We start from the raw sequence: 16486 nt of genomic DNA on the forward strand, positions 1-16486 counted from the left end.
TAACACACCTGCTCCCCATTCACACCTGAGACCTTGTAACACTAACGAGTCACATGACACCGGGGAGGGAAAATGGCTAATTGGGCCCAATTTGGAGATTTTCACTTAGGGGTGTACTGACTTTTGTTGCCAGCGGTTTAGACATTAATGGCTGTGTGTTGAGTTATTTTGAGGGGACAGCAAATTTACACTGTTATACAAGCTGTACACTCACTACTTTACATTGTAGACAAGTGTCATTTCTTCAGTGTTGTCACATGAAAAGATAGAAGAAAAGATTTACAAAAATGTGACTGAGGGGTGTACTCACTTTCGTGAGATACTGTGTATATGTATTGTGGTCTATAAGTGGTTATACATCACACATGGCGTGTGCTGAGGTCTGCAGCAATGAAGGATTTCTCTTCCTTTCCCCGGTTGGGTGAAATTTTAACATTTATCGTTGTAATAAACAAGAGGGTTTTTTAGCAGCCAGTAATAATCAAAAAGTACAAAACTGGTAACGTAATAAATAGTTTTTATTGTTACAAAACATCAAAAAGTATTGCTACTGACATATATAGTCAGAACATGAACTGTGGTACACAAGCAATGGGTTAAAAACGACACCAATGACATAGAGTGATACACGGTATGTTACACCATATGCGGCACTAATACAGTAATACAGAAGTCTTGTATGTAAGATACTGACGCGTTTCGACCCCAGTGGGTCTTCTTCAGGGGATATATATATAAAAACTGTAAAGGTGTAAACATGTATTAAAATACTTAAAGGAGAAAAAAGAAAACTATGGACAAATCTATTTATATGTTTTTACTGGTCACATTGTATTCAATAGTTTCAAGTAGCCTTGGTGTAGAAAAAATTCCTTCTTGCTCTATCCTAGAGTCTCCCAGTGGCACTTTAACTCTTCTGGTCGAATGTTCTGAAGGCTTCTGCAGGAATGCTCAGTCATTGGCAAAGCAAACTTTTCATACTTAGAATCCTAAACATGGCCACAGCCTAGATTTTTATTTTTTATATTACAATGTACTGTTCATGTTAATAACGAATTGTAAGAATTAGTAATTATTAGGAGGGGTTCTCTGTGACCTGAAAGTTATTTTATTGTTTATTGTGTTATTTATTGTTTATTGAAAGTTGTACGTTATTCCATATTACAAAGTTTCAGGCTGAGCTGATCTAATCTTTTATCAATGTGCAAATATTTCTGGACACTGGACTCTTCTCTTCTCCTACAGAGACCTATCACTGCTCTTTGGATGGACTCTGGGTAAACAGTAAAGACCAAAGTGATCCTCCTACGTGTAAACCAGGTGAATGTATACAGTATATACTCCAGTATATACGGTACTTTTTTTTTAGTACTTGCCAATACCAATTACCGATACTGTTTTGTTTACACTTCAGTTGTCAGCAATGGTACAAAGCAGTGAAAAGTTATTTACAAATGAAATAAAAAAAAAAAAAGTTTGCATTAATTTTTTTGCGCTTTTATTAAATGTGAAACAATATAAAGGAATAGTAGTGGTAAAAAAAAAAAAAAAAAGCACTTGTGGGTTTAACCAATCTTGGATTTTTTGTGCAATTCTCCTTTAAGGGGGCGTGGCAAGGGGTGTGTCCTATGCCTGCATACTTTTGCTGATAGGTGTCCCTCATTCCCATCTCAAAAAGTTTGGGAGGTGTGATGACATCACTGGGTCTAAAATTAGATCATGTAATTAAAAAAAAAAAAAAGGAAAGCTTTTTTTTTTTTACTTCATTAACACGTTGATGGGGAGGGAGGAACCAGGGAAGGCAAAAAAAAAGGGAAGATTAAACATCAGCTTCAAGCTAATCAAATAATATAGGGGGGGTCTATGTATAAACCGTTTGTTGAACGAATGTGACACTCACCGGATACAACGAAACTTGACGTATTTTCCGTTATATAACTATCATGTGTAACCCTGAGCGCCATCTAATGGCCAAAAATCCCCTTTACTCACGGACTGGGGTACTAAACAATAAATACTGCTTTTTGGCCACTAGATGGTGCTTACAATCTTTCAAGAGAGTTATATAAGGCGGGATACGGCAAAGTTTGTTGTAGCTGAGCGGATGTGAGTCAGTTATTCGAGGAACTGTTTATACATACACCCCATAGTGTAACAGTTAAAGCGGAGCTTACATGTCCAGATGGATGCTGGGGGACGCCAGGGTTTTCAGTTGTAGTTGGCGGCAGATAAGCTGCTACTGCCGTGATTTCCTCCACGGTGCCGTCATTACTTGGGCCACTCGCTTGCCATGTCCTCCATTGAGGAAACGTCTTGTATTCTTTTCGGTCAATGCATGGCCTTCTCTGATTTGACAAGGATAGAACGGGAAAATTCATCTGCCCCTCCTCCCCAAATTGTTACTTACAGGAACTGTACAGCCAGTTTTAGTTTCGGATAAGGTAGAAAAGTGTTAACACCCCTTCCAGGTTATTTTTTGTCTGTGTACCTTTGGGAGCATTTCCATTCATTTCCTGTCCCGGTAACACAACAGGAAGTTACAAGAAAATCTCCCCAAATGAGGGGAATTCACCTCTTATGCCCCGTACACACGGTCGGATTTTCCGATGGAAAATGTCCGATCGGAGCGTGTTGTCGGAAATTCCGACCGTGTGTGGGCTCCATCGGACATTTTCCATCGGATTTTCCGACACACAAAGTTGGAGAGCAGGAGATAAAATTTTCCGACAACAAAATCCGTTGTCGGAAATTCCGATCGTGTGTACACAAATCCGACGGACAAAGTGCCACGCATGCTCAGAATAAATAAAGAGATGAAAGCTATTGGCCACTGCCCTGTTTATAGTCCCGACGTACGTGTTTTACGTCACCGCGTTTAGAACGACCGGATTACTTTACTTCCTGTACTTATACGTCGGCAGAATGGCACGGCTGCGCAAATGGGCGTACCTGTACATCCCTTTGAATTTGCCGCCATGCCATCGTGCACCCGCCGCCAGCTCCATGAGTAGGATCTAGGGTCCCGCGGACATCGATACCCATGATCGTCTCACAGAGGGGAAGAACGGGGAGATGCATTGCAACAAGCATTTCCCCATTCTGCCTAGTGACAGGACACTGATCACAGCTCTCCCTGTAATCGGGAGCGGTGATCAGTGACATGTCACTCATAGCCACGCCCCCTCACTATTAGAATCACTCCCTAGGACACACTTAAAGGGGTTGTAAAGGTATTTTTTTTTTAAATAACAAACATGTTATACTTACCTCCACTGTGCAGCTCGTTTTGCTGGTCTTCTGGGGTCTCTCGGCGGCTGTCTCAGCTCCTCCCCGCAAGAACTAAACACCTTCATGCGAGCTCTCTCGCATGGTGTTTAGTTCTTGCGGGCGCGCTCCCGTTATACAGCCAGAAGCTATAGCCGCTCACTGTATCACTCGGCCCCGCCCCCCGGCGCGCCGCATCATTGGATGTGATTGACAGCAGCGCGAGCCAATGGCTGCGCTGCTTTCAATCCATCCACTCTAGCCAATCAACGGCCAGGCTGAGCGGTGCAGAGGATGTCGGGAGCGAGCGCGGGACTTTCGAGGGGTCAGGTAAGTAAAACGGGGGGGGGGGGGCCTGGGGGGGGCGGTATTGTCGGATGTTTTTTCACCTTAATACATAGGATGCATTAAGGTCAAAAAACGTGAACCTTTACAACCCCTTTAACCCCTTCCTAGCCAGTGTCATTTTTACAGTAATCAGTGCAATTTTATAGCACTGATCGCTGTAAAAATGACAGTGGTTCCAAAAATGTGTCAAAAGTGTCCGATGTGTCCGCCATAATGTCGCAGTCATGATAAAAATCGCCGCCATTACTAGTAAAAAAAAAAAAATTATTAATAAATATGCCATAAAACTATCCCCTATTTTGTTGACGTTATAACTTTTGCCCAAACCAATCAATAAACGCTTATGGCGATTTTTTTTTTTACCAAAAATATGTAGAAGAATACGTATCGGCCTAAACTGAGGAAAAAAAATGTTTTTTAGATATTTTTTGGGGATATTTATTATAGCAAAAAGTAAAAAATAATGTGTTTTTTAAAAAATTTTCGCTCTTTTTTTGTTTATAGCGCAAAAAATAAAAATCGCAGAGGTGATAAAATACCACCAAAAGAAAGCTCTATTTGTGGGGAAAAAAAAGGACATCAATTATGTTTGGGAGCAACATCGCACTACCGTGCAATTGTCTGTTAAAGCGACGCAGTGCCGAATCGCAAAAAGTGCTGTGGTCTTTGGCCAGCCAAATGGTCCGGGGCTGAAGTGGTTAACCCTACAGATGCCAGTAGTGTGTGTAAAGCCGACAAGCCGATTGTCAGTGCTGTTACCCCCCCCCCCACACGCGCACGCGGGTGCTCCTGCAATGTTTCCCAGGCTCCCCGCACCCATTGGTTGATTCGGGAATGGCATGGATGGTGCCATCGGTAGAGGGGAAAGAGATGGGGGAACATCTTTTTTCGCTGATCTCCCTTTCCTGTTAATGACCCGCAATTGACCTGTAAAGTGTCACTCTTGGGTCCAAGTGCTGCTTTCCCTGCTGGGACAGTCCTTCTTGTCCTTCTTTACAAGCGGTGGAGATGCTCTCTAGTACAGTCCGATTACACCAGGCATCCAAATCACACCTCTCACGGTGCGATAAACAGTCTCTCCCGATTGTGGTTAGCTATGGCAGAGTTCCGTTAAACCTGCAGCCCATTTTTTTTTTTCACACCTCTCCAGCTTAAAAACTGTCCTCTCCCCTTTCCTCTCAGCAGCCTGCAGACAACGCTTCTCCTTGCTCTGTTGCATCAGCCGATGATCACCCTCTGTGCTCGATCTAGACCCCCGCCAAGGTGGCTGCCACCTGCAATGGGGACGCTCCATAGACGGGCATTACACACTGGTCTCCTTAATTTACTCCCTTCCTGCCCAGGACAATTTTTAGCTTTCAACGCTGTCACACTTTGAATGACAATTACGCAGTCATACAACACTGTACACATATGATATTTTTATAATTTTTTTCACACAAATAGAGATTTCTTTTGGTGGTATTTAATCACCACTTGGGGGGTTTTATTTTTAATAAACAAATAAAAAAGACAGAAACATTTTGAAAAAAATAAAAGTTTTTCTTAGTTTCTGTTATAAAATTTTGCAAAAAAGAAATTTTTCTCCTTCACTAATAAGCTGCAAAGATATTCTGCACTGTTGAGGTGGCACTGATAGGCACTGATGAGGCGGCACTGATATGTACTGATGAGGAGGTACTGATAGGCACTGATGAGGCGACACTGATAGGCACTAATGAGGAGGTACTGATAGGCACTGATGAGGCGGCACTGATAGGTACTGATGAGGAGGTACTAATAGGCACTAATGAGGCGGCACTGATAGGCACTAATTAGGAGGTACTAATAGGTACTGATGAGGCGGCACTGATGAGGCGGCACTGATAGGCACTGATGAGGAGGTATTGATAGGCACTGATGAGGCGGCACTGATAGGCACTGATGAGGTACTGATAGGCACTAATGAGGCGGCACTGATGAGGCGGCACTGATGGGCACTAATGAGGAGGTACTGATAGGCACTGATGAGGCAGCACTGACGAGGCGGCACTGATGAGGCAGCACTGATGAGTCAGCACTGATAGGCACTGATGAGGAGGCACTGATAGGCACTAATGAGGCGGCACTGATAGGCACTAATGAGGAGGTATTGATATGCACTGATGAGGCAGCACTGATGAGGCGGCACTGATAGGTACTGATGAGGAGGTACTGATAGGCACTAATGAGGTGGCACTGATGAAGCGGCACTGACAGACACTAATGAGGAGGTACTGATAGGCACTGATGAGGCGGCACTGATAGGCACTGATGAGGAGGTACTGATAGGCACTGATGAGGCGGCACTGATAGGCATTGATGAGGAGGTACTGATAGGCACTAATGAGGTGGCACTGATGAGGCGGCACTGATAGGCACTAATGAGGAGGTACTGATAGGCACTGATGAGGCGGCACTGATAGGTACTGATGAGGAGGTACTGATAGGCACTGATGAGGCGGCACTGATAGGCACTGATGAGGCAGCACTGATGATACTGATCAGGAGGCACTGAAGAGGAGGCATTTATGAGGCTGCACTGATGGGCACTGATAGGGGGCACTGATAGGATAGATAAAGATGACTGCTGCACTTCTGAATTAATGAATATTCAATTTATCCTGGTCTACACTGCAGAAGGATAATACAGCAGCAACAATGGAAAAACGTTCTGTAGCAGTTATCTGCTACCGTCCTGATTGAATTTTGATTGTATTTATGCTTCAGTGGCGCCATCCGCCATTTTACCATATCGCCTTCCTTTGACTGGGTCTCATTGCTGTATGGAACACATTTCACTCTTTGTATAAATACATTTAATATCAGTCTTCTTTTTATTTCCAGTCTGTGGCAGAACGACTCTGCAGCTATATTCCAGAATATATGGAGGCTCCCCAGCAGAGAACGGGTACTTCCCTTGGGTCGTACATTTTGCATCAGGAAACACAGGAGGAGGATCGCTCATATCCGATCAATGGGTCCTCACAGCTGCCTCCCTGGTGCATGACAATCTCCAACCCAAATTACGCGCCGGTGATGTCTTGCTCCGTAACGCAGTGGAGCTGGTGGCCAAGAAGGTCATTATCCACCCCAGATGGATCACAGGAGATATTGAGAACAGACAGAATTTTGACAATGACATCGCCCTCGTCCAGCTGAGTCGTAGGATTGAAATGGGTCCAAGTATATCTCCGGTATGTCTGCCGGAAGATGTAGAGGACTCCTCCCCAGATATAGATGAAGTCGGGTATGTGGCAGGCTGGGGAAAGTCAAGCGATGATTTCAAGAGAGCGAAAAACGCAAATCTGCAGTATGCTCCCGTTTCTGTCCGCAAAACCGAAGACTGCAAGAAGTCGGTAGTCACCGACCAAGTCTTTACCGAAAACATGATCTGCGCAGGTGGAGATGGTAAAGATAGCTGTCAAGGTGACAGTGGCGGTCCGCTCATGTTCAGATATGTGTCTGATGAAGTTAAGGACACAAAATTATATCTTGGTGGTATTGTCTCCTGGGGCCTTGAATGTGGCAAATTCGGAATGTACACCAGAGTGAGGAATTATCTGGAGTGGATCAAAGAGACAATAAAGGAGGTCGAAAAGGAAGACGGTGAGCAGAAGACCGAACCACTGAATATTTGTAAATAGAATATACAGTAAATGGGAAGTAACATCAATTACTGTCCAAGTGATTATTATGAGAAGCCATATATAAGCACTATATACAGAATATATCATCTCAATAAAAAAAAAAAAAAAAAATATATATATATATATATATATATATATATATATATATATATATAATGTTACTTTTGCTTTTTGAGTATTACAGGCAAGTGATCAGGGGTTATAATACTGGGGGGGGGGGGGCATGTTCCCTTGGTGCATGTTTTCACTTCTCATCATTTGCCCTTCACTGTACATAAAGGAGGTAAGATGCTTAAAGTTTATTCCAAAGAAAGAAAAAAATAAATTGCGTGAGTGACGTCATCTAAGCCTGCCCAATCAAAACAGTTGAAGATCAGAACCCGGAAGAACCCTGGGGAAAAGATGTCAGTGGCTGGTGAAGGAGCTTCTAGCCATGGCATTGCTGGACTAGAGGACAGTTGTCCTTAAAATATAGGGTGATCAGATGTCCCCGGTTTCCGGGGGGCAGTCTCCGGCCTTAGGACACTGTCTCATTACCAAGTCTGTCCCCGGTTTTGTCCCCCAGCAGGGGTGGCACCAGAGCAGGGCCACTGATAATCCAGTACAGCCGGCCCTATTGTACCAGGCCCGGGCCCCGGCATCCTCAGCTCGGCGGGGTGGGGGCCCAGGCAGCCTTACAGATAATCGGTGCGGCGGTGGGGGGGGAGTTACAAGCACCGATCTCCCTGTGTGGCTTTCAATGAAGCAGCTGACAGTCGCTTCTCCTCCTCTCCTTCCCGTGGCTGTCAGCTGCTTCATTGAAAGCCACACAGGGAGATTGGTGCTTGTAACTCCCCCACCTCCCCCGCTGCCCCTCAAATGTCCCTTAATCTCTGGGCGGTGCACTCCTTTAGCTCCTCCGGCTCCCTGTGTCCTTCTCGGGCCCCCCCTGTCCACCTCCGGCTCCCCAGGTCCTCCCCTGTCTCCCTGCCTGCTCAAGGAACCCCTAGACACTGCTGGAGAAACTCTAAAGTTCCATGGAACCTGGTTGAAAATGGTTGCCCCAGACTAAGCCTACATTTGTTGGTGTGCTTGGAACTGTGCCTGGGACTGGCAGCCTCTGTACTTTAGCAAGGGAGGCTTGAGAAAACAAGGGGCACAGCAAGCCTTACCACCCTCTCCCTACAACCTCCTGGAGAAGCTGCCATCTAACTATCTTTTGGTCTGTCTCTTCTCTAGTTGCGGTCTGTGGGAATCCCGCGAGAATTGACCATGGTGAAGTTAAGTTTGGATTAACTCTTTATCAGTCAGAAGCCAAATACAGCTGCAAGACAGATTATTATACCCTTGTTGGAGAAGGTGAGAGTTGGAATAAATCACATGTCCTGTATTGTATGTGTTACCATTAGAGGTCAGTGTGAGCAGCCTTTCTTAACCTTTTTAACACAGAGGAACCCTTGAAATAATGTTCTCAGGAAACCCTGCTAATAATTATCTCCAGCTCACTCTACATTAGTGGGAAGGATGTTCCTTACATTTTTGGTCATTGGAAAGATAACTAAAAAGATAAATGGTGTCAGTGGGAACTTATCTGAGAGGCAGAAATTGTTCATCAAGGAACCCCTAACCACCTCTGTAGGAACCCTAGTTGAGAAAGGCTGCCTTAGAGAGTCCTCTAACGCAGTGGTCATCAACCCTTAGGCTCGGTTCACACTAGGACGACTTGTCAGGCGACCTAGGTCGCCTGACAAGTAGCATCCCGTTCAGTACAATGGAACCGTTCTAAGGGGAGCGACTTAGAAAAAGGTTCCTGTACGACTTCGGGGGCGACTTGGGGCGACTTGCATAGACTTCTATACAGAAGTCGTTTTGCAAGTCGCCCGTGCAGTCGTGTGCAGGTCGCCTCGGTGAGGCGACCTGCAAGTCGTGCCGCCTCTGGTAAGAACCGAGGCTCAGAGCCCACTAATAGGCCAGGTTTGCAAGATAACTGAAATTCATCACAGGTGATATCATCTGCTGCTCAGTGATTGCCGTATTCTAGTCTGTATCTCCCCCCAAGGTAATACCTAAAACTTGGCCTGTTGGTGGGCCCTGAGGACAGGGTTGATGACCACTGCTCTAACGTATGTGTTCCTATGGGCAATTCAGTAAGTTGATCACCCACTGAATACAATTTATGTTTTATTAGAATTGCCTTCTGTCCATATCTGGACATACAGCATCTCACAAAAGTAAGTACACCCCTCACATTTTTGTAAATATTTTCTTCTATCTGACTTTTGTTGCCAGCGGTTTAGACATTAATGGCTGTGTGTTGAGTTATTTTGAGGGGACAGTAAATTTACACTGTTATACAAGCTGTACACTCACTACTTTACATTGTAGACAAGTGTCATTTCTTCAGTGTTGTCACATGAAAAGATACAAGAAAAGATTTACACAAATGTCACTGGGGGGTGTACTTACTTTTGTGAGATACTGTATATATTTATTGTGGTCTATAAGTGGTTATACATCACACATGGCGTGTGCTGAGGTCTGCAGCAATGAAGGATTTCTCTTCCTTTCCCCGGTTGGGTGAAATTTTAACATTTATCGATGTAATAAACATTTATATATATATTTTTTATAAAAACTGTTGTATTGTGAGTGTATACTGAACCATGAGAGTCCTCAGTGCCTCAACTCAATTCTGTACAATAAAAAAACAATTTCATGAAAAATAGATTACAGGGCCATTAAATAGAGGGAAGTTTCAGGCTGAGCTGATCTAATCTTTTATCAATGTGCAAATATTTCTGGACTGGACTCTTCTCTTCTCCTACAGAGACCTATCGCTGCTCTTTGGATGGACTCTGGGTAAACAGTAAAGGCCAAAGTGATCCTCCTACGTGTAAACCAGGTGAATGTATACAGTATATACTCCAGTATATATGGCTCTTTTTTTTTTTAGTACTTGCCAATACCAATTACCGATACTGTTTTGTTTACACTTCATTTGTCAGCAATGGTACAAAGCATTAAAAAGTTATTTACAAATGAAGTTTAACAAAAAAAAAAAAATTTTCATTAATTTTGCGCTTTTATTAAATGTGAAACATGAAAATATATTTTACAGGTAAAAAAATATTAACAAATAAAGCAAACAAAAAAAGTTTGAATTATTAATAGTTTATAAAAATAGAAGTGAACAAAAAAAAAGGAGTTAATAAGGCCGATAAGAGCAAATTAAGTGTTTACAAGGAATTAAACAGAGGAACATTTAATAAAAAACAAAAAATATATATATATTTTTTTTTTTTTTACTTGACAGGTTGCTTTAAACCAAGTGACCTCATCTGCAGATTGAAGTTCATTCTTTGATCTGTAGATGAATAAACAGAAAGATACAAACTGAAACAACAATTCTTTTTATCTTTTTTGTGTTAGAGGCTGAGCAATCGGTTGTTAAGGACGTGGCGGCCCCGCTCCTTAACAACCGGTAGTTGTTTTTTTTTGTTTTTTTTTTACATTTCAGCTGTCAGTGGGGGAATCTCGCTGACAGCTAAAAAAAAAAAAATACAAGCCTGAAAGTATCGGTTCTGGATATCGGAACATTTGCATGAGTACCGATACTCGCGCAAATGCTTAGAATCGGCACCGATACCGGTATTGGTGGAACTCTACTATTTATTTCTACAGCTTTTGAAAACTTTCTATTGTGTCCGTTGTCACCAAAAGAAGGACTCTGCCAAGCACCGTTGGGGTTCAAATCTGAACTCCGGCCTTCCCTTCAGTCTTGCACAGGTTGTACCGGCTCCTCTGCTGGACTGAAATTACTTCCTCTGATTCCACCGCACACCGTGAGCGTCTCACAATGTGCATTGGAAGCCGCGGCCTATCAGATAGAGCCCCTCCTGTCCCTGGCCCAACCCTTTCCTTCATTGGATTTCAGTTTTCACTCATCTGAGTCTCATCATCACATGTGGGTGTTCCCTAGGGTGGTCTGTATGCAAATGCAACCTGACTAGGAATGCCCACTCCTCCAGACTGACACCCACCCATCAATGCATTTTAAGATTTGCATAACTCCTCCCACTGCCTGCATCGGGGGCTGAAGACTCTTGAGAGGAGAAATGAGGCCGGGTGCTGTGATGATTTCATAGAGCTAAGTACAGCCCCCCCCTGCCGGCTCCTCCCACCAGCCATGATCTGCCTGTATTGCAGGGACCCAGTGATGACACATAGCTCCCAACTGTCCCGGATTTCAAGGGACTGTCCCTGATTTGGAGCAATGTCCCTCTGTCCCTCATTCCTCCTCAGTTGTCCCTCATTTTGGTCTGATCTATATAGATGTACAGAAAATGCACTTTTTATCTATCAAAAAGTGTTTCCCAGCGCTAAACCTTTCATCTGATTTCTAAATTGCTACATTTGTAAATTCCAAAAGCCAATATAAAGGAATAGTAGTGGTAAAAAAAAGAACTTGTGGGTTTAACCAATCTTGTTTTTTTTTGTACAATTCTCCTTTAAGGGGGTGTGGCAAGGGGTGTGTCCTATGCCTGCATACTTTTGCTGATACTCCTAAACCTTGTGGACGGCCTTCCCAGAAGAGTTGAAGCTGTAAAGGGCGGGGCCAACTCAATATTGAACCCTACGGACTAATGCCCCGTACACACGGTCGGACTTTGTTCGGACATTCCGACAACAAAATCCTAGGATTTTTTCCGACGGATGTTGGCTCAAACTTGTCTTGCATACACATGGTCACACAAAGTTGTCGGAAAATCCGATCGTTCTAAACGCGGTGACGTAAAACACGTACGTCGGGACTATAAACGGGGCAGTGGCCAATAGCTTTCATCTCTTTATTTATTCTGAGCATGCGTGGCACTTTGTCCGTCGGATTTGTGTACACACGATCGGAATTTCCGACAACGGATTTTGTTGTCGGAAAATTTTATCTCCTGCTCTCCAACTTTGTGTGTCGGAAAATCCGATGGAAAATGTCCGATGGAGCCCCCACACGGTCGGAATTTCCGACAACACGCTCCGATCGGACATTTTCCATCGGAAAATCCGACCGTGTGTACGGGGCATAAGACTGGGATGCCATTAAAGTTCATGTGTGTGTGTAAGGGCAGGCGTCCCAATACTTTTGGTAATTATAGTGTAGGTACACTTTAGCAATGACAGACCTTAAAATATTGACAAACACACTGAAGGGGCCCCGGTGGACGGGGTTAAATTGCTTTAAGAAATTGTGATCTAGCATATCTTTTGGATTGCTTCCAACAGTTCTATTATAGTTGTAAAAAAAGTTCTTATGTTGGGTGATTAATTGTGAGCTCTTTTGCCCACAGTGTGCGGAATGCCTTCAAATCCCGTCACCGGACACAGCCGCATTATCAATGGTGCGGAGGCGAAAGCGGGGAACTTCCCTTGGCAAGTTTTACTGCTTAAAAATGGGCGTGGTGGTGGCATTCTGATAGGAGAACATTGGGTGATGACGGCTGCCCATGTGATAAGGGACAAGGCAGGCGAAGCCAATCCAGATGATGCCAATAGCCTGCACGTTTTCATCGGTGACACGGATGTGGATCAGCTGATAAAACGAAGTAACCTGGCCGTTCGGGAAGTTCACGTGCATCCAAGTTATATCCCCGGCTACCACGACCACGACATCGCTCTGATTCGCCTGAAGGATCCCGTCACCATGGATGAGAACACCTCCCCTATCTGCCTCCCCGGAGACGGTGACGAGTCCCTGTACGATGCCGGCACTGTGGGGTATGTAAGCGGATACGGAATGACGGAGAGGAACAGAATTTCCAACCTTCTGAAATACGTGGCTTTGCCCATGGTCCAGCGGGACAGGTGCCAGGAACATCTAAAGAAGAAGCAAAGCGCGTTGCCTTCAAGCAGTAAAATCAAAGGGGTGAAATTCACAGAGAACATGTTCTGCGCCGGATTTCCAGAGGCCGAGAAACGTCAGCAAGACTCGTGCCAAGGAGACGTTGGGGGGCCATATGCCTCTCAAAATGGGGACAAGTGGGTGGCCACGGGTATTGTGTCTTGGGGTATTGGTTGTGGTACCGGCTATGATTATTACACCAAAGTCAGCAATTACATGGATTGGATAAAAGGCCATCTGAACAGTTAAAGTGTCTGTAAAACCAAAACTTTGAGGGATTAAGATAGAGAAGGGTTAAATGCTTTATAAGGTTAAAGGGGAGTTCCGGTGAAAAAATGTATTTTTTTTTAATTAATCCTAGCATTATTACTAATGAAATACAAAAACGAGTATACAATGATCATGGTCGATTTAGCAAAAATCTAAATTTCTTACTGCATCTTTTCTCTTGTTGTGGCCGTCGCCATCGTGTTTGTGGGGCGTGTGAAGCCCAATCGAGATCTCTTCCTGGATTAGCTTTGGAGAGGTGCATGCTGGGTAACTATGGGTAACTATGCTGCCTCAGTTGAGCCTGAAGCCGGAATTCATAATGAACCAACCCTGACGGCGCTTGAAACTGGCCGTCCTGGCTTGCGGGTAGGGGGGCCATCGATATGCCAGACAATGTCTGAGACATTTTTTAAATAAAAATATATTTTAAACTGAACAAATATTTGCTTACATTTTCTGATTGGCTTTCTTTTAGCCGACCATGACCGAAATTTGGGGAGTCCTGAAAATTGTGTAAATTGTGGTTGTGTAACATTAGAAAGCACTGTTGCCTCTGAAAACACTAACTTTACTACAAAAAAAATGCTTTTGAGCATTGAAAGAAGAAGCCACACATTGTTCATTATCAATCTTTTTAATCAAAGCACAATCACATGTGCGTTTCTAAAAGGTTTTTTGAACAAACCAACATGTCTCTTGTATAACAATTTTTTAGGTCACATTAATAATAAGTAGAAATTGCCTTTTAAGGTAAAACAGACATGTTTAAAACCATAAAAAAATACACAACTCTGGAACTTACAAAGTTCAACTTTTCAAGAAAGTGAAGGCAATATCAGACATGAGTATTTATAAACTGTGTTTTATACTGTGTTCAGCAGATGGGGTGGTGTCACACCTGGAAAAGCCAAATTTTGAAGATGCACACAAATTGCCGACATGTCAACATGTGCTAGCTGCCATCATGGGGGATCAAGGGACGTGTTTTGTGGGTGCAACCCCTTCCTCTCAGCTACTTTATTATTGAGGAAGGGGTTGCACCCCCAAAACGCGTACATTGATCTCCCGTGATGGCAGATAGCACATCTTCAAAATTTGGCTTTTCTATAATGTGTCAAAAAATTGTCAGAAAAATATCAAGAAAAAGCAGAAATAATTCAGGGATTTCTGGGTGTTTTTAAATTCTCCCTAAAACATCAGTGATCTTCTTCATTTTGTTTTGAACATCATTGATGTTTTTCTTGATGTTTTTCCAAATCCCTATTACACCCCATTATCTCCCCGATGAGGATCTGGGCACTTTCACTGGTGAAGTGACATTCCTCTTCCACAACATCACGATCACCTAAAATATTAAAAAAAAAAAATACCATGTGTAGCACTAACTCTCGGTGGAGCTGCTGGTTTAAGTGGGCTTGTTACCTTCACTCTCAATACCTCTGTTTCACTGGCACCGGGTCTAGGGTTCCGTTGAGTTTACCTCTGGACGATATAAGCACCAAACACTTGAGTACGTTTTCAATGCTTTATTGGACCAAGTAACGAAGGAAGTAGCAGGAAAGAGGCAGGAGGAAAGCTCAAATACCTTTCTTTAGGTTTCTTTAGAACGTCCTTAAAAGTTGAATACTGTAATTAAATGCGATCCCCTTTGTGGGACACGATCTTTGCTTGCCTGGATAGGCCTCTCTCACTTGCCTAGCAGCCAGTACGGAGCACGAATAAAAGTCTCTGCCACAGACTTGCTTGAAATAAACCCGTACGATCCTCTGCCACAGGATGTATTGGTTTGCGGTGAATGTCAGACACAGTACTTGGACCTCTAAGCCAACCCGGCAGTACTATGTAATAAGACTACTTCAGGATACGTCCTCCAACCGAGTCACCAGGCCCCTCTCCAGACCAGCACTCTGCATGATCCTTCCATGATGGGTCCTCCCCTGGGATCTTCTCGGTTGTCCTGCTTCTTCCCTCTGCATAGACAGCTCAGGACCATTGTTCGGTTGCTGTGGTAGGCCCCAGACATGCCTCTGGGCCCACCCACGCGCCGCAGCGGTGCGGGCCTCCGGAACGGAGGACCACCAGGTAGCACTCTAACGCATACCTGTCAGCCAGGAGGGCCAGCAGGTGGCTGTAAAACGAACCCCAAAACATGGCGTCTGTCCCATAAATACCCTCTCCCAGAATGCAACTCGGAGGACCACCTCCACTGAGTTGTCCCCAGGACAGAAGAGCATCCATATGCTTAGGCACGTTGCCCTTCCAACACCAGCCAAGGGTAACAACGACACCCACCGGCTCAGTGTGGAACCACACGCAACATCAGCCAAGCTAGAACAGAGGCAAACCTAACTTCCTATAACGAGCAATTCACTAAATTTACCTATCAGATGGTAGATCATAAATCTACCAGCGCTACACATGTATTATAAATCTGCCGGCATCCATCTCTTACCTGAAGCTGTGGTCGCAGACACTCACCTGTTGTGGTGACAATTTCCACCACGTCTCCTTCCTTCTCCTCCTTTGGTTGGGTTTGTGGGATTTCCACTTCTTCCTGAGGTGGGGGGTCTGTTGTTGTCTCTGATGAGTGGTGTCCTCTGAGTCTTTTCTCTCCTATGTTAAAAAAAATAGGTATACTTAGCACACAGATATTTGATGGCAGAAATAGGAATATGAAACATTGCTTGGAAGTGGGGTACAATTGTCTGTTTTGGCAGAGTTGCAAGATGAAAAATTTTGTTGTGTGTATACCATGACAATAAAGTATATCTATCAATCTATGAAGAAATATTTTTGTCCTTTGTCAAGCTTGAATACTTACCTGTTTTGTACAAGCTTCACAGATGGAGACCCCCCTATAGTATACACTGGAGCACCTGTGTGGACCCCCTTATAAGAAGGGTCTTCTGGTGTCCCACACTAGTGCTCCATCGTCCAGATGTGTAAAATGCTGAGTGTCCTCTCCTTACACAGAATCTAGTTTGCATTTCATTCTCGTTACAAACCCATCTAGACAACCAACTTATTTTAAGAGAAGTAGGCCAGAAAAAATGTATTGAACTGC

The 16486-nt window shown here is 43.9% G+C and overlaps 1 protein-coding gene across 1 annotated transcript in view; it reads left to right on the forward strand.

Annotated features, from left to right (window-relative positions):
- LOC141105547 (complement C1r-A subcomponent-like) overlaps positions 1–16210 on the forward strand; it is a 33884-nt gene extending 17674 nt beyond the window's left edge. The window contains exons 6-10 of the mRNA XM_073595436.1: positions 1246–1320; positions 6478–7239; positions 8499–8618; positions 10087–10161; positions 12602–16210. Coding sequence (XP_073451537.1) covers positions 1246–1320; positions 6478–7239; positions 8499–8618; positions 10087–10161; positions 12602–13401 — 1832 coding nt within the window. The 3' untranslated portion in view covers positions 13402–16210. The remainder of the gene's footprint in view (positions 1–1245; positions 1321–6477; positions 7240–8498; positions 8619–10086; positions 10162–12601) is intronic.
- Positions 16211–16486: the final 276 nt, after the last annotated feature.

The sequence above is a fragment of the Aquarana catesbeiana genome, linkage group LG08, assembly GCF_042186555.1.
Source record: "Aquarana catesbeiana isolate 2022-GZ linkage group LG08, ASM4218655v1, whole genome shotgun sequence".
Taxonomy (NCBI): domain Eukaryota; kingdom Metazoa; phylum Chordata; class Amphibia; order Anura; family Ranidae; genus Aquarana; species Aquarana catesbeiana.